The sequence below is a fragment of the Gorilla gorilla genome, chromosome 13 (genome assembly GCF_029281585.2).
Source record: "Gorilla gorilla gorilla isolate KB3781 chromosome 13, NHGRI_mGorGor1-v2.1_pri, whole genome shotgun sequence".
NCBI classification, from domain to species: domain Eukaryota; kingdom Metazoa; phylum Chordata; class Mammalia; order Primates; family Hominidae; genus Gorilla; species Gorilla gorilla.
The window spans coordinates 117,927,204-117,945,828 of NC_073237.2; the positions used below are offsets into that span (position 1 = coordinate 117,927,204).

General features: G+C 54.9%; 1 protein-coding gene across 2 annotated transcripts in view; it reads left to right on the plus strand.

Moving 5' to 3' along the window:
• Positions 1-415: 415 nt before the first annotated feature.
• The window catches only part of DAB2IP (DAB2 interacting protein), a 218,262-nt gene continuing 200,052 nt past the window's right edge, over positions 416-18,625 (plus strand). The window contains exon 1 of one of the 2 annotated variants that reach the window (XM_063696732.1): positions 416-921. In XM_063696732.1, coding sequence (XP_063552802.1) covers positions 882-921 — 40 coding nt within the window. In that variant the 5' untranslated portion in view covers positions 416-881. The remainder of the gene's footprint in view (positions 922-18,625) is intronic. The other variant, XM_031014439.3, reaches the window with a different exon arrangement.

The window sequence follows — 18,625 nt, forward strand, 5'->3', positions numbered from 1 at the left end:
GCACCCTTTTACCTCAGGGCTATTGCACAGGTCACTCCCTCCTTCTGTACCTGGCTAACTCCTTCTCGTCCTTTAGGCCCCAGCTTACGTGCCCATTCCTCCAGGAGGCCTTCCCCGACCACCGCTTCCATCCAGGTGAGGTGCCCCTTCTCTGTTCCTGCAGCTCTTGCACCACACACTGCGCTGCAATGACCTGCTTTCCTGTGAGCTCCAAGAAGCCAGGCACTGTGCCTCGCTCCCTGCTGCAAACTCAGCACCGGGCACGGTGTCTGGTGCAGACTAGATGCTCAAAAAATATTTAGTGACTAACTGAATGGATGGATGAGTCAATTTCTGCATCCCCCACACTGCGGGAAATGTCTGTAGAACAGATTTGAGTGGGAGGTTCCAGCAGGGCCTGGGAGAAGCCCTTGGGGTTTGGGCACTGGGGGTAAACAGAGCAGACCCCCCAACCCCTCCCCTGGGGGGCTGGGCTCCCCGCTTCCTGCAAACCCCCCGGGCCCCAGAGCCGGCTTCCAGATGCTAAGCCCTTCTCAGCCTCACCTCTTAGCTTTCCCATCTGCACAGCCGGGCCAGATCCCCGCAGCCAGCATCACGGGCAGCCAGGCCAACCGTCCCAGCGTCTTCCTATTTTAGACATCTCACTGCCTCAGTCCCTTCTAATGTTTCCAGCCAGGCTGCGGGGGGAGGAAAAAGAGGTTACTGCTACTTTAAATGTACTGTATGAAGGCGAGGGCTGGAAAGGGGCCTGCTTGCAGGAATACCCAGTCATCTAGTTGGAAAAGCCGCCAGATGGAATACAAAAGGAGGAACCCAGACGCTCATGGAGACAGCCTCGGTTCATAAATCAGGTGGGGCCAGGGGCTGGGGGCCCACACGCCATGGAGCCCGACTCCCTCCTGGACCAAGACGACTCCTACGGTAAGACGGTGCCAGCAAAGTGCAGAGTTGGGGGTTTCAGCCTCTCTGCTCAACGGACTTTTCTCTGCTATAGGAATCTGAGTTGAAGCGGGGAGGCAGTCAGGCATCTGGGCACTGTCTGGTCTTGGGACCCATGGGTGGGCATGGGTGCGTTGGGCTATGAGACTCAGGGCTGGAGGGTCCCTGGAGCGGGCAGCCCCTCAGACTCCAGGCATTGACAAGGTCCAGGGGAGGGAGAGAGAGTTTCTCAGCTGCTTCTGTTTTGCTCCTGGCCAAGAAGGAAAGGAAGGAAGTTTTGCAGCCCCCCTGCCTGTCTGCCTGCCTCGCTGTTCGCCAGGCCTGCCCTGTGCTGTGGGGAATTCAATTAGTGCGATCCTGCGGATAAATATAGATGGAAGAGGCAACAGGAACATACCTTGTAATTAAAGGCCAGGGCTCATGCTGAAAGCACTCCCCGTGTGACAGGGCCCCAGTGGCTGCCACCGGGGAGCTGCCCAGGCCACTGGAAGCCCTGCATGCATTATTGGGGAAAAGTTGCTTGGGACAGAGCCCGTGCAGAGTCTGGAAGAGGGATTTGTAAGACTCAGAAGGGTTCCTTCGTGGCGGTTTCTGCAGGCCTGGGGCTCCAGGGATGCAGTAACTCAGCTCCTGCACTACTCAGCCTGGCCAGAGAGCTCACCTTTGGCTGGGATGCCCGGCACAGCCTGGCTGTCTCTGGACAACCAAGGAGGGACGCAAGAGTGCAAGAGTGTGGCCGAGGCACCGAGGCTGGTCATGGGGGGGTGGGGCAGCAGGTTTTGGGACTCAGCAGGGAGAAGTCCTGTTGGCCTCGGAAGAGGTGGTAATTGCAGGGCGACCTCATCCCAGCTTGGGTCAGGTCAGCCTTCCAGGGGTTCAGGTCCTCCTGAGACCACAGTTCTACTAAGAAAACCAAGTTCTTGTTTCTCCGGACTTTCCCCCACCCCATCCAGGCCTGGCTGCCTGGCACAGATTCAAGGCCAAATTTCCTTCCTCCTGCAGGAGCTCAGCCCTTTCCAAGGAGAGGGGCCCTTTGCCACATTTGGAGCTGCAGCCCTCAGGGAAGCTTGGCAAGGCCCAGCCCACAGACCTGGCATCTTTGGGCCCGGGGGACGGGGGGCAGTTGATGCATGCAGAGTGACCTCCATGTGCCAAGCCCTGTGTCAGGGTCAGGGGTGTGTAGGAATGAGGAACTCAGTCCTAACAAATAGTTGGTGCTTAGTGAATGGAAGGAGGAGGAGAATACAAAGGGAGGAGAGAGGGAAAAAAATAGGGAGAGCAGTCCTTGGCCTGGAAGAGCTCCCAGTCTGGAATGGGAGACAGACAATCGATCCCAGACTAAATTCAGAGTGATGCGGTTCTTGGGGAGGCCAGGAGCAGACAGCCTGAGGGTGTGGGACAGGCCTGCCTGCCTCCAGAGCTGTTCACTGGAAGCTTGGCATCGGGATGCGTATGGACTCATTGGATGTCTGGATGCTCCCCTAGGGAGGGCACTGACCTTTGAAGAGGCAGGCGAGGGGGTGGGAAGGACCAGCCCCAGCCAGGGATATCTCAGGAACCCACAGTCCCCACTTGCTGTCCTCCAGATTTGCTAGTAGCAGCCTCTGGGCTGGGCAAGGCTGGAAACTGAGGCTGCCTCCACCCTCATGGAAAGGCCCCATGCACAATCAGCTCCTTGTCCTGGCCTGTCACGAGGCCGGTTGCTGATCTCCTGGAAGCTGGCCAGGCAGGGAGGTAAGGGATTCAAGAGGAAGAGGAAAGGGACAGAGGGGGCCTTAGGAAAGGGACAGGCAGGCATGGAGTGGAGCCCAGGCTCTCTCTGGGAGCAATCCCAGGCCCAGCTGGAGAGGGGCCTGGCTTTTCCAGCCAAGGTCTCCCACTCAGCCAGCCTCAGGGGTCCAGGGCTGAAGGAGGCCATCCTGGGTCAGGGCAGCACAGGAAAACTGCGGTCTCAGTGAGTCACTTCCCCAGTCTGAGCCCTGGTTCTACATTCATCCATTTAACAATTACTTTCAGGTTCTGGACTGGGCTTTGGGGTTCAAGAACAAATCAAACTTTGTGACATTCCTAGGCTAATCTGAGAGAGATGCAGGTGCACTGATGGGGGAAGTCAAGACGTGTGGAAGCCCTAACCCTATACTTGGAATCCAGAAAGGCTTCCTGGCAGAGGTGACTCCTCCACTGAAGAAGTCAATGATTCCCTCTATATTGGTCAGCTCAGGCTGCTGTAACAAAATAGACAAGGTGACTCACACAACAAAGATTTCAGAAACAGAAATTAAAACAGAAGGCTGGGCGCAGTGGCTCATACCTGAAATCCTAGCACTTTGGGAGGCTGAGGCAGGTGGATCACTTGAAGTCAGGAGTTTGAGGCCAGCCTGGCCAACATGGTGAAACCCCATCTCTACTAAAAATACAAAAAATTAGCCAGGCATGGTGGTGCATGCCTTTAATCCCAGCTACTCGGGAGGCTGAGGCATAAGAACCACGTGAACTCGGGAGGCAAAAGCTACAGTGAGCCAAGATCACGCTGCTGCACTCCAGCCTGGGCGACAGAGAGCTAGACGCCATCTCAGAAGTAATAATAACATTTTGCAGTGATGTGATCAAAGGTCACTGCAGCCTTGAACTCCTAGGCTCAAGGGATCCTTCTGTCTTAGCCTGTTGAATAGCTGTGACTACAAACATACGCCACCACACCTCACTAATTAAAATTTGTGTGTGTGTGTGGAGATGGGGTCTTGCTACATTGCCCAGGCTGGTCTAGAACTCTCGGGCTCAAGCAATTCCAATGCCTCAGGGTCCCAAGTGTTGGGATTCTAGGCGTGAGCCACAGCAGTCAGCCCTTTTCTCTCTCTCTTTTTTTTTTTTTTTTTGAGATGGGGTCTTACTCTGTCATCCAGGCTGGAGTGCAGTGGTGCAATCTCAGCTCAATTGCAACCTCCACTTCCCAGGCTCAATCCATCCTCCCACCTCAGCCTCCCAAGTAGCTGGGACCACAGGTGCACAACACCATGCCCAGCTAATTTTTTGTATTTTTGGTAGAGACAGGTTTTCGCCATGTTGCCCAGGCTGGTCTCGAACTCCTGAGCTCAAGTGATCCACCTGCCTCAGCCTCCCAAAGTGCTGTGATCCTTTTGTCTCTTCTTATAAGGACACTGATCCTACTAGGGCCCCATCCTTATGACCTCATTTAACCTTAATTACTCCTTAGAGGCCCCATTTCCAGACAGAGCCACACTGGGAGTTCAACATATGACTTGAGGATGGGAAGGATACACATGTTCAGTCCACAACACCCTCCTTTTTTACTGAGACAGGGTCTCACTCTGTCACCCAGGCTGGAGTGCAATGGCATGATCACAGCTTACTGCAGCTTCGACCTCCTGGGTGTAAGCAATCCTCCTGCTTCAGCCTTCAGAATAGCTGGACTACAGGCATTCACCACCATGCCTGGCTAATTTTTGTATTTTTTGTAGAGACAGGGTTTGCCCACATTGCCCAGACTGGTCTCAAACTCCTGGGCTCTCTCAATCTGCCTGCCTCAGCTTCCCAAAGTGCTGGGATTACAGGCATGAGCCACAGTGCTGGCCTGGCTTCTGGGACAGGCTGCTCTCGGGGTTTCCTCCCGTTATCTCTGGCTGGCCCCTTCTCCTGGGGCTCTCTCTCCTGCTGCTGCCCACAGGGTCCCTTCGCCAGGGCCTGCCTCCTCTGCTCCTTCATGATTGAACTCTTCCTCCTTCACCCCTCACTCCCTCGCTTCCCGCCATCAGATCTGACCTTCCTCACACCCCCAAGCTGTCTCCCCTCAGGGCCTTTGAGCATCCTTCCTCTTTCTCTTCCCTGAGCTAACTCCTCCTCCTCTTCCCAGTATCAACTGAAAAGTCACCTCCTCAGAGAAGCCCTCCTTAAACCATGTTCCCCCAATGCATCACTCTCGTAGCCCGTCTTTTCCTTTATGGACGTGTTCATATGTGCACTACACATTATTGCATGCTGATGTGTTTCACCTGCATCTCCCGTGAGTCTCTAAGCAATCTGGATCCCCAGAGCATAGTTCTCCACCTGTCAGGAGTAAGCATCCAACAAATGCTTGTTGAATGAGTGAGTGAACAAATGCAGTTGGTGCAGGCAAAAAGGCGAGGAAAGGCATTCCAGGGCAGAAGGAACAGCAGGTGCAAAGGCATGGAGACTGGTGATGCTTTGGAGCATTCTCTGATACTTACAATCTTGGTCAGGGGTTGGCAAGCTGAGCTCCTTTAGGGGGCACAGGAACATTGATGGGGATGGGGAAGGGTTGGGAGCTGCAAAGCTGGGGGTGAGGCTCTGGACATCTCTCCCTGCTTCAAGCCAAGCAAAGCGCCTTTCGTCTGGTGAAGACCCCGGTTCTGATTGCATCCATCAGGTGTTCAGAGGCTGAAAGGGTTCAGCCATGGCATGGTGGGGGATCCGCAGCCACTGGCACTGAAGTTCTGGAGGCCTAAGCCTCTTAGCAGGCAGGACTGAGCAGAGCTCTATTGGGTGGTCTGGCGGTGGGAGCCCCTTAGAGCATGGCCAAGAAGGGCTCAGACACGGCTGCAGCGAGGAGCAGACATAGGTGCAGAGGTTTCTTTTACAGGACAGTCAGAGGCAGGAAGGTGAGGAGAAGGGGAGAGCTCGGAAACTCAGCACTAACCCCTGCAGAGCCCTTGTGATTGGCCTTAGTTTCCCTAGGTGTAAATTGGGGTGACGGCCAGACAAGATGTGACTGTCCCCTCTGGTGCCAGCCCCTTGGAGCTGTGTGAAAAGTCCAGCTCAGAGAAGCATGTCCTTTCCGTCTGCCTCGTGATTTCCAAAGAAGGGGGCAAGACAGAGGCCTGGCAGTGGCCAGCATAAGAGAAAAAGTCCTGCCCTGCAAAATATACTTTCTGCGGGTTCTCTTGGAGTCCTGCTATTTCTTCACTTCGTGGGTACCGTCCTCCTACCAGGACAGCTCCTGGTGCTTCCTCTGCCGGGGTGTGTTTTCATTGCCTGCTCACCGGCCTGACTCCCACATGAGACTATAAGGCCCTTGAGGGCAGGAGCTGTATCTTGTCTGCCACTGGGTTCCCAGGGTGCTGCACAGCACTGGTCCTGAGAAGGCACTCAATACATACTCAGTGGATGAATGAATGAATGAATGAATAAGTGAGCGAGAGTGAGTGAATTAATGAGTGGCATGAGCTGGATCCTGCCCTTAACTTGCTCCACATCCTTAGGCATCCTCCCCGACTTTGGACTTCTGGTTCCTTAGCTGTCAGCTGAGGGTGCTGGGCCCCATGCCCCAAGAGAGCAGGCCTGCATCTCATCCCAGCTCTCTCGGTTATTGGGTGGCCTGGACCAAGTCCCTGCCCTGACTTAGCCTCAGCTTCCTCATCTGACAAATGGGCAGACTCAGCCCTGCCCTGCCTGTTTTTCAGGCGGTCTTGGAGCTCCGGAGGAGTAAGGAGGCAAAAGAGTGTGAGGCTGGACACCTGTCAGGGAAGTCTGTGACTCATACAGGAAGGGGGTTGGGCTCATACAGCCCGCTGGGATAAACCCTCCAGAAGCGGGTGGTTACTTTGGATATCATGGAGGTGGAGCAGGCAGCTCAAAAGCTCAGAACTTTCCATTTCTTCCTGATGACAACCAGCATGGGCATCTACCTCAGGGTTGTTGGCAGATCCCAGCAGAGAAGCAGGTGGATGTGAGTTTGTAAACTTCCAAATGCTACTGCTGTAATAACCGTTCGGTAAGCACCTACTCCATGCCAGGATCCAAAGACACTTTATCTACACTGTCTTCTGTTTTGGTTTGTTTGTTTGTTTGTTTTTGAGATGGAGTTTTGCTCTTGTTGCCCAGGCTGGAGTGCAATGGCGCAATCTCGGCTCACTCCAACCTCTGCCTCCTGGGTTTAAGCGATTCTCCTGCCTCAGCCTCCCAAGTAGCTGGGATTACAGGCATGCGTCACCAAGCCTGGCTAATTTTGAATTTTTTGGTAGAGGCGGGGTTTCGCCATGTTGGTCAAGCTGGTCTCGAACTCCTGACCTCAGGTGATCCACCTGCCTTGGCCTCCCAAAGTGCTAGGATTACAGGCGTGAGCCACCGTGCCCAGCATTTTTTTGTTTTGTTTTTTGTTTTTTGAGATAGAGTCTCACTCTGTCACCCAGTTTAGAGTGCAGTAGCATGATCTCGGCTCACTGCAACCTCCACCTCCTGGGTTCAAGCAATTCTCCTGCCTCAGCCTCTTGAGTAGCTGGGACTACAGGCGTGCAACACCAGGCCTGGCTAATTTTTCTGTTTTTGTAGAGATGGGGTTTTGCCATGTGAGCAGGCTGGTCTTGAACTCCTGACCTCAGGTAATCTGCCCACCTTGGCCTCCCAAAATGCTGGGATTAGAGGTGTGAGCCACTGCATCTGGCCTACATTGTCTTCTAAATCCTCGCAATACACCTGGTGGGTTGCAGTTAGCCTTATTTTCCAGATGAGAAAATTGAGGCCCAAGGAGGTTACGTGACTGGCCCTGATCATGCAGTGAGTGCACTGATTTGAACCCAGCTTGCTCCAGCTACAAAGCCTGATATCTTTATTTTGCTGCAGTCCTGAAAGCCATTGTGTGCCAAAGCTGCCACCTGGAGGCCCCTCCCTGTGCCCGTGGAAAATCCTCTCTCCCGGGGATCGTTCACTGAAGCAGCTCAGAGATGTGGCAGGAGCCATGTCAGCTCAGCCGGCCAAGGCGAGAGGCATACTCAGCTGTGGGACAGGGATGGTCTAAAGAGAGGACAATTTGAGGCCAAAATAGCCTAATGTCATCAGGGGGCCTGATATCATGACTCCCTGGGCCTTCCTTTGAGAGGCAGAGGGATTAGCTTCAACTGGTGACAGATAGATAATAATTGTAAAAAATAACAGCTATGTGTCCAGCCACTGGCCTCCCATCCATCATCTCGCTTCCCCTGCTTAGGCCTGCCCTCCCTCTGAGGCCTCCTCCTGGCTCTGCCACTCGGCTCACTCAGCAGGTGCCAGCCAAAGACCTGGGCTCTCATAGAGCCTCCATTTCCCCATCTGTGAAACTGACACCAGCCTAGCCTGCCTGGAATGGGGAAGGGACGCCAGAATCTAGATCCCTTCCATCTTGTTCGAGGGCTCTGTCCTAGACCAGGCTGCCTGGGCCTCAGAAAAATGAAGGAAGAGAAGCCACATTCATACCTGGAGCCCTTCTATAAGTGAAAAAATTAGGCCAAGGAGGCAGAGCTGCGGTCCTATTTATGAGCATTTACTGTGTGCCTGGCTCACTGCTAAATGTTCTCCATTGACTCCTCACAGAGGAAGGAACAACCCCACAGCTCAGAGGAGACAGTCAAGGCTTAGAAAGGCCCTGCCACACAGCGAGTGAGGAACACTTGTGATTCAAACCCAGGACTCCCAGGATCCTGTGCGCTTTCTCCACTTTGGGCTGCTCCCACCACCCCCCTGGGTCTCCTGGCCCCCAATCCAGGGCCCTTTCCCATGCCCGGGGGGGCCTCGGTTCTGCTGGCCAGCCATGCGGGGGGCTTCTGAACTTGCCCAGCTGGGCAGGTGGATGAGTGGTAGAGCCACACACCCCCTCCCCTTGCCCTGAGACTCTGGGAAGAGGCGCAATCAGGAAGAACAGACAATAAAGAACAAAGAGGCCAGCTCGGGAGGGGCTTAGGTCATTTCCACACACAAGCCTGAGCAGCTGGCCTCATAACAAGGTCAGGGGCTGAGGCTGCAGTGGGGGTTGGCTGGTGAGGAGGGAGCCCCTGTGCCTGGAGCAGGGCGGGGAAGAGCCAGGATAAAGCTCAAGAGAGAAGAGTTGGTTTCCCCAGAGAGACGGACAGGGAAAGGGAGGGAGCGCCTGTGTGCATAGGACGCGGACATTTCACTTCCCATAGGCTCCTGGAGAGCCCCTCCTGAACTGTACTTAACACCCCCAGGCCTGGGCTTCTATCTGCTGCACCTCCGTGTGACCTGTGAGCCAGGCCAGTTGATTCTCAGAGCCTCGGAGGGATGGGGACAGCAGCAGCCACCGCGCAGGGCTCCTCTCTTGTGAGGACTAAGCAGGATAGAGCCTTCCTTCTTCTGTGGTCCTGGACAGCCACTGCCTCAGGCTGGCTCCTCCGCCACGGGACCTGGTGCAGAGTCGAAGATCTTTAAGTCAATCTGTAGCATGATCCGGGTCCCCTAAGCTTTCCTACCACCGAATGTGTTTCTCGGTGTATTGTTCAATTCCCGTTTTACAGAGGAAGAAACTGACACACTCGCTTGAGTATCGGTCCTTCAAGTAATGTGGCCTGACTCATGCTCAGGTTGCTGAATGGCTGCCACAGCCCTCCTTATTCCAAAGAGGCAGGTGGACCCCACACATCAGGCCCAGTGTGTCCCCAGCTTCCCCTCACTGGCCTCCCTGGGCTGACTGCAGGATATCCAGAGTCTAGCCCTCTGCTCCCACTGCCCAGTCTGTTCCTTCTGCTGGGTGGATATGCCCTGGGCTGCTGAGCCCACCCTGGGTGGGCCAAGGTGTAGGGAGACCCAAGGGGAAGGGTCTCTTGAGGTCCTCCTGTCCATTCTCTGTTACATCATGGGAAGATGGAGGTCAGAGAAGATGAAACCAGGCCCACTTACGGTCCATGCTACCTCCTAAGAGGTCCAGAGGTCCACCCTGACTCTCCATCTCCAGCCCCCACTTCAGGCCAGGCCTCACCTTGGACACCTGCACAGCTGCCTTGCCTCTTCCTGGGGCTGTCCATCTCTACCTGTCCCCCCAACTCATCCTTCGTGCACAGCCAGAAGGGGCCACTCATAGGCATTCAGAAAACTTCACAGGGCCCACCACTGCAGCAGGATAAAATCCAAACTCATTAAAGAGCTTAACGCAGTTCATGGTCTGACCCTGCAGATACACTTCTGCTCTCATCTCCAAGCCACACCCCACTTTCTTGCCACTCCCATCATCATGAATTAATTTCTGCCTTGAATCTGCCTTTCTCTCTCCCTCACCTTTGCACTTGCTCTTACCCCTGCCTGAAACACTCTTTCATCTTAGCCTTCCCTACTACCCCTCCAGCCTGGTCAATCCTGCCCATGCTGAAGTCTCAGCTCAGGTCACCTCCTCCAGGAAGCCTTCCCTGACTAGCTTGTTTGGGCTGCCTAGGCTCCCTGGGCTTTCTGCTATCCCACTGCACTTTGATGAGTAAAGTCCATTTGCTTTACTGCTTGTCCCCCTCTCTGGGCTGTGAGCTGCTTGGTGAGCCACAGTGAAAGGTTGGAAGGGAGGCTGGGTGGGTAAAGAAAGAAGTCAGGATAACCCTGATCTCTGGCCTGTGTGGCAGGAGATGTTGGTGTCCACACTGACATGGGGACCTGGGTGGAAGGGCAGATTCTGGGGGGGAAGGGGAAACGATGTTCTGGGCTTGCTGTGTCTGAAGGGCCTGCAGGGCCATCCAGTGGCCATCTCTAGAGAAGTTGGTGACAGTCACCTTTGAGAGAGGCCTGGATTCCAGAAGGGAGGGAGGGGAGCTGCTGGGGCCTTCCCAGCGTGTGTCAGAACCACTCCCTTTCCCAGGCTTGCAGAAGCCCCCACTCAACTGCCCAACCAGAGTCCTGTCACCTCCCCCAGGAAGCCAGCCTGGCCCTGACAAAGCAGTGTTCTGTTCTCCCCCTTGACCATTACTCGCCTCTGGTCTGAGGACATCTCTCGGGCTCTGCCTTAGAACTCTTCAAGGTGGGAGCCACATCCCTCCATGTCTTGTAGACTCCGCATCGCCCAGCACAGGGACAGACACAGAGAAGAAGCTGCATGGACAAGGAGCCCTGCCCCCTCCCCTGGACACAGCCCCAGCCAGTGGGATTCTGGGGAAAAGAAAACACAAGCCTGAGGAGCTTTGGGTCAGATTGTCTCGGGAGAGCGGGGGAAGAGGCGGGTGGAGGGGGGGTGGATTTCTGTCCAATCTGGAAGCCTGTGCTGGATGGCCGGATCGCCAGCACCCCAGGCTCGAAGTGTTCCAGCCGGTGACCTACATTCCCAGGGCGCCTCTGTGTGTGCGCACACGGGCAGGCGTGCGTGAGTGCAGGAGCTCCACGGTGTGTCTGCCAGTGGGCCTCTGTCTCGGCAGGCTGTCTCCTCAGGAGCCCGTGAGTGAGCACGTGAGGGCGTGGGGGGCCCACACTCCCGCTCTGGGGTTCCACAGACTGCACCAGAAAGAGTTGGTCTGTGCCCTAGAAAAGCAACTGCCAGGGACTGCAGGGACCGACATGGCTCGGGGTGGCTGTCCCACCCGCAGCCCTGCCCAAGACCCTCTCTCTCTCCTCCCATGCTCTCTCTGTGACAAATGGCCTCACACTGCTCTTTGCTAATGGTGGGGTGTTAGGCATGGAAAATGGAGTGCACAACTCTTAGGTGGCGGTGGAGGGCGGGGACCTCAAACCACAGCCCGAGGCAGCCAGATGGCAGCCAGAGGTCAGTAGGGTGGGTGGCTCAGCAGAGGGAGCAGGCACCAGGCTCTAGGCCCTGCAGCCTGAGGTCAGGGCGTCACTCAGGGGTCCTTGGGGGTTGTCCCGGGTCGGGATCCTCCTGCCTCCAGGTGGGGGTAGAGGTGGAGACCTCTCCCTCCTGGGAAGGCCTGTCCTTGACTGAGAAGCTAAGCTGACTCTATGGCCCTGAAGCCAGGGCACCAGGGAATCTGGGGGGTGGGTGCCCTGCTCGGAGACCCTTTAGTCTCTCCTTTGCCAGTTCTGTGGTGGGTGGGGTAGGGGTGGCTGTCCCCCAAACCCTTCTGAGCCTCTTCTTTCAGACTTGGTCCCTGACAGCAGGGAGGGGATGGGTAGTCCTTTCAGAGACTCTCTCTGGGTCTATCTCTGTCTCTTTCTGTCTCTCTATCTCTGTTCCTATCTCTCTCAGTCTTTCTGTCTCAGTCATCTCTATATATCTCTCTCTGTATCTCTGCCTCTCTCTCTCTCTTTCTCCCTCCTGCTGGGCTCCCCCTGCTCCCCTCTTCCCTCCTCTCCCCCTAGTGACTCCTGCAAAGCTCCCCTTCCCCAGCAGAATGGGGAACACAGACTTGGCTGAGGGCCTACCGTGCCCGGCAGCAAGAGAAAAGTGAGGCTCGAGCCCCCGACAGCTTCTTCGTGGCCCTTCCAAGCCCCGGGGGATTTTTGCTTCAGTTCTCCTCTCCCTCCGTCAATTCCCCAGCTGAGGCCAACCTTGCTCCCTGGGCTCTGCACCTCCTGCCCACCCTCCTGCCTGTATGAGGACCCCCCCATCGACCTCCCTTGCTGGCCCTTTCTCCGGCCCTGCAACGGGCCCAAGTCTCTCCCATCCCATCCTCACTGCCTCATCCTCTCCGGCCTATGTCCTTTTTTTTTTTTTTTTTTTTGAGACGAAGTGTTGCTCTGTCGCCCAGGCTGGAGTGCAGAGGCACGATCTTGGCTCACTGCAACCTCCACCTCCCAGGTTCAAGCTATTCTCCTGCCTCAGCCTCCCGAGTAGCTGGGATTCCCAGCCCATGTCCTTCTGATCTCTGCTTCCCCACTGGCATTGTGCAGCTCAACACCAGTCCCTGCCCCAAAGCTGCTCTGAACAGGCCCACCAATGGAATACCAACTGCAGAAACCAGGGCTTTCTCTTGGGGCACCATCTTACCAGTCCTCTCGGGTGAGGCTCTGGTTGGGGGTAGGTCAGGGCAGGGTCCCTGGAGCCCCGCACCATCAGATCTCTGCCCCTTACCAGGGGAAATGATGTAACTTCTCTGAATCTCAGTTTTCCCACCTGTGAGATGGGATGGTTACCCTGGTACTCCTGTCACAGGTTATTGAGAGGAGTAACACTGTTCATGCTTATTTAAAAAATTCTGAGAACTGATCTAGCAGAGAATGAGGCCTCAGTTGATCTTGGCTGTAGTTATAATCATTTGTGTTTGCCATTGCTTGAATCTCTCTCCTACCACCCCACCCTGAGGACCCCACAGTCTCCTCTCCTGGGTTTCCTCTCGCCTCTCTCTTCATCCCTTCTCGGTCTTTCCTGTAGGCTCCCAGCTAAGCCACCAGGTGACCAGGCCAGGCCCTCTGCAGTCCCCACCATCCCTCCTCACATCTGTGTGTCCTCACACCCCTGCCCACTGCAGGACCAAGTCCACCTCTGCCACCCACACCTTTGCCAGCCCCTACCTGGACCTTCTGCCTTGCCGGTACCACCCAGACCAGGGGACCTCCCTAACATAGGCTCAATACCCTCCTCCTCTGTGCCCCTGACCGGTTCTGCTCAGGGCTCTGGGGGCAGCCCTGTCACACCTTATGGCCTTGTTCATCGATCTGTCAGTCCACGTGCCTGTCTCTGCCACACACCTTGGAGCTTCATCTCTGTGGCCCTGGCACTTTCTGCTGCATATTTGTTGAATGAATAATGAATGAACGAATGACTCGATGCAAATCAAAGTACTTTGCGAGCTATAAAGCACTCCTCCAATCAATGCCACACACAGTGGGGTATTAAGGAGCACTCAAAGCCTCCCGCAGGACTTGGCCCCACCTTGCCCACTGCACCTGGGTCGGGGGAAGGAAACCTCAATCTTCCAGAAAGTTCTAATCCTTGATCTGCCTCATTATCATTCTGGGTAGGAACAATGCCCAACCTCACCCTAGAGATTTGGATTCAGTTTAGTCTAAAGGAGGCCTGGGCAATGGAATGTATAAACCCCTCCTCCTTGTTTTCCCTCCTCCCCTGCCCCACCAGGTGACTCTAAGGGGCAGCTGCTGGAATTGGAAGAGGATTGTTGGAGTCCTGGTCTTTGCTCCCTGCCCAGGTTCACTTCTTTTAATTTGTGCCTTCTCTGTGCGAGCTGCATGCTGGGTGCTAGAGGGGAAGCACGCACCCAGGGAAGCATGAGGCTGGGTTCTCATTTAGGGAAGAGCTTAGAATAGGCACTCAAGGCTCCAGTGACATCCCAGGGTGGAGAGACCTCTAGGGGTAGGTGGGAAGGAGAAGATGCTGACCTTAAAGATAACCAGAGACCTAAGGCCAGGTACAGTGGCTCGTGCCTGCTATTCTAGCACTTTTGAGAGGCCAAAGGAGGAGGATCGCTTGAGATTAGGAGACCAGCCTGGGCAACACAGGGAGAGCCCATCTCTAAAAACAAAGCAAAACAAAATACGGAGGTTGGCCTGGTGGATGGAGGTAGTGAACAGGCAGAGGGAACCACAGGGGAAAGGCCTGGAGTTGAGAACTACAGAGTAGCCATCTAAGAACTTCTTTTTTTTTTCTGAGATGGAGTCTCACTCTGCTGCCCAGGCTGGAGTCCAGTGGCGTGATCTCAGCTCACTGCAAGCTCCGCCTCTCAGGTTCACGCCATTCTCCTGCCTCAGCCTCCTGAGTAGCTGGGACTACAGGCGCCCACCACCACGCCCAGCTAATTTTTTTGTATTTTTAGTAGAGACAGGGTTTCACCGTGTTAGCCAGGATGGTCTCAATCTCCTGACCTCGTGATCCACCCACCTTGGCCTCCCAAAGTGCTGGGATTACAGGCGTGAGCCACCGCGCCTGGCCGCCCATCTAAGAACTTTGAGTGATTCAGTGAGGCTGTACCCCAAAATCCAGGTGCGCAGGCCTGGAGAGGTCAGCTGGGCTAGGGTAGCAGCCTCAGATGCCGGGATCAGGAGATCGGGCTTTACCTTGCACTGGGAGGAGCCATGAATAGTTTCAGGCAGGGGAGGAACAGGGTTGTGCTGGGTCTTCCTGGAATTGCTAAGACCCAAACCACCCCTGAGCCAGCTCAGGTGAGGCTGGGTGGCTGCCCACCTCTGGGAGCTCACAATCCCAGCAGGAGAAGCCTAGCCCAAGGAGGGAGGCCAAGAAGACCCAGAGCCAAGGGGGTAGTGGGGTTCCTGGACTGGCTACCCTCGCCAGACCTGCTCAGCCTCCAGTTCCCTGTTTAGTGGCATTAAAGGTCTCCATCCCCCAATGTCCTTGGCAGCCCAGTGCATGCTCAACTTGTGGGGGAGCAGAAGGAGGGCAGCTCTGACTATCTTCCTTGCACCTTGCACCTTCAGGAGGGGAGCTGGTCAGACTCTTAGGGAACAAGAGAAAGAGAAGGGAAGGTGCATGAGCATTTTGTGCCGGAGCTCATAGAACTCTGGCTGGAAAACGTAGCCCCATTTTACAGGGGAGGAAACTGAGGCACACAGAGATTTGTGATTTGTCCCTGGTTGTACTACCAGGAAGTGACAGAGTCAGGATTTGAACTCTGGTTCTGCTGGCTTCAAAGCCTGCGTGCTTCCCACTGTGTGCATCCCTGCTCTGAGTCTGCACTGAGCAGCCCACGTGCCTAGTCCTGCTCCAGGGAGAGGCAGGAGAGGCTGTGTGAGAGCTGCAAGGAGCCTGGGGTCTCTGCTCACCTCAGCAGTCCCAGTAAAGTAGGCAGGAACCATGGGAGAGATTTGAGCAGAGGAGGGACAGGTCCAAAGCTGCAGCCAGAAATCGCCTGTGCTCCAGCCCCTGTCCCCAGCCCCTCAATGCCAGCTCCCCCTCCTTCAGCTGACCCCGGGCTCATTAAGTGCTAGGAAACTCCACCAGCAGCGGGTGCAGGGCTGAGGGCCAAGCTGCCGGTTGGAACAAAAGAGCTTGTGTTTGGGGATAGGACCTCCCCCTCCTTCACCACGGTTGGGGGCCGTGGGGGGAAGTGAGGACAGTCATCTGGGGCCAAGAGGGGCTGCAGGGCTGGGGAAGGGGCTTGTCAGAGCCAGGATTCAGATAGAAAGGGCTGAAAGGGGGTTGGAAGCTAATCTGCCTGAGCGTCTCAGCACAAACGGGCCATTTTCAGAGGGCCCAGAAATCAAAACATCCCAGCTGGGGGAGAGCAAGCTTTGAACTTTTCCTGACTTGTGGTCCTGGGGGTGAAGAGGTCAGGGACTGCCTTGAGGTGGGGGCCAGGCCAGGGTGGGATGAGCAGCCGGCAGCCCAAAGCCCCCTTCCTTCTGTCCCCATGCTGAGTCTCAGAGGGAACCAGGGCTGCTCGGAGCATTCAGAGGGGGTGCGGGCTGTGGGGGGTGAGAAGGAAGGGAAGCCCCATTTTCACTGTCTCCTCACCCCCAACTGTGGGCAGCCAGGTGTGCTTCTACATTGCAGGTCTGGCCCCACATCCCCTGCTGCAAACCTCCACTGGTGCCCCCATGACCCTCAGGATCTGTTCCCAGCTCTGGAACAGGCTCTCCAGACCCCTGGCCACTGGCACCCTGGGCAGCTTACCTCGTTCCACTCCTGATAGCCCCCCAATGACGACTTTATGCTTCAGCCAAATCTAGCTGTTGACAGCTCCTCAAACGCTTGGGCTGGCTAAGCCTCTACAGTTTCCATGACTCTCTTCTGAGCCGGAAACACCTGCCTCCTCCCCACGTGCATTCATTCCCACCCCCGAAACGGGACAAACTCCTACTCACATGCTAGTGCCCTTTTGCTCACCACTGCCTACAGAAGCCTTCCCAGCCCCTGTGAATGAGTTCTTAGTGCAATGGCGGCCACAGTCACTGCAGGATGCAGCTGTCTCCAGGTGAAGGCTCTGCCCTGGGGGCAGCCCTCATGTTTGTCTCATTCCCCTGTAGCCTTAGGCTTGGGACAGAAAGCTTGAGACCAGTAACCAGCGAGCATTTGTTGAAAGAAGGAGAAGGGGAAGGAGAAGGAGCCATGAAAACAGAACAAAACAAAACATAATTTTAGAAAAGGGAGAAGCTGGCCGGCCGCGGTGGCTCACCCCTTAATCCCAACACTTTGGGAGGCCAAGGTGGGGGGATCACTTGAGGTCAGCAGTCCAAAACCAGCCTGGCCAACATGGCGAAACCCCGTCTTTACATAAAATACAAAAAAATTAGTTGAGCATGGTGGCAGGCGTCTGTGGTGTCCCAGCGACTTGGGAGGCTGAGGCAAGAGAATTGCTTGAACCTGGGAAATGGAGTTTGCAGTGAGCTGAGATCACACCGCTGCACTCCAGCCTGGGCAACTGAGTGAGACTCTGTTTAAAAAACAAAAAAGAAAAGGGAGAGGCCAAGAAAGAGAAAACAAATGGGTAACAGGGGTAGGGGAGGAGCCGGCTCTTCTGGCCACTGAGGAACGTGCCAGAACGGACAGACTGCACACCCTGAGCATCAGAGCAGATACTATTTCTCTGTGGTGAGACCCCTGGACAGCTCAGTGCCCCAGAGGCAGGGTCCTGGGCACAGGCTAGCTTTGCTGGCAGACCCCTCTACAGTTTAGCCAACAAGGCGGGACAGCTGTTGGGGGGATGGGTGGGGGCTCCCAGGTGGGCATTTAGCTGCCTGCATAGCACTTCGGCATCACCTGCCATCCGTGGATCCCAGATTCCTGTCTCTAAGAGCCCCAAGAGCCTATAGGCTCTCTCTAGACCAGTGATTTTCCCGTTGTGTCCAAGGAGAAGCTCAGAAGTTGGCATGTAGGAGACACTTCCTTCCTTGAACCCAGCTTGGACTAGAGCAGCTCACCAGCATCCGATAGAATACAAACATTGACGCCGGGCGTGGTGGCTCATGCCTGTAATCCCAGCACTTTGGGAGGCTGAGGTGGGAGGATCACAAGGTCAAGAGTTTGAGACCAGCCTGGCCAACATGGTGAAACCCCGTCTCTACTAAAAATACAAAAAATAGCCAGGCGTGGTGGTGCACACCTGTAATCCCAGCTACTCGGGAGGCTGAGGCAGGAGAATCACTTGAACCTGGTCCTGTGGACGTTGCAGTGAGCTGAGATTGTGCCATTGCACTCCAGCCTGGGCGACGGAGTGAGACTCTGTTTCAAAATAAACAAATAAATAAATAAAAACTTTTTCGAGATAGATTACAGGTGTGAGCCACCACGCCCAGCCTCAAATTAATAATCATCATAATAATACAAATGTTGGGCTTGCCTGAAAATTTTCATTTAAATGACGGTTCTGGATCACTTGAGCCCAGGAATTTGAGGCTGCAGTGAATTATAATGTGATCACGCTACTGCACTCTAAACAGGGCAACAGAGCAAGACCCTGTCTCTAAAAAAAAAAAAAAAGTAAATAAAATGAGAGTTCCATGGCTCAAGTAGTTTAAAGAACACTGGTCTAACCTCTTCCCCTTGTAAAGACTAGAAGACGAGGCCTAGGGACAAACAGGTTTCATCCCAAGTGCCCAGGGAGGACGGGTGACAGAGCTACCTCTAGCTCCTGGCCCCTCCTGCTGGACCACACAGCCCTCTGTTGAAAGTATAAACATATGAGGGAATGATCAGGAATCTGAAAGTAAGTTTTGTTGGGTAACAGGGAATAGCAACAAAGGACATTTAGTTTCTGGGGCAAAGAGTGGGAAGTAGAGAAGAGGACCAAAGTGGGAAGCGGGGCGCAGAGTGGCTGGAGGGGGATTTGTGGGAGGACAATCACCGTGCACTTAGTTAATTAATGATAGCTAGGCTGCTGCCAAAGCCATTCAAAAACATGCCGTAAATTTCCCAGCTTTGGACAAGGCAGCACTAGGTTTATTTTTATTTATTTTTACTTATTTTTAGAGGTGGGGTCTTTCTGCATTTCCCCAGCTGGAGTGCAGTAGCTATTCACAGGCATGATCCTAGCCAACTACAGCCTTCAACTCCTGGCCTCAAGCTGTCCTCCTGCCTCAGTCTGCTGAGTAGCTTGGACTACAG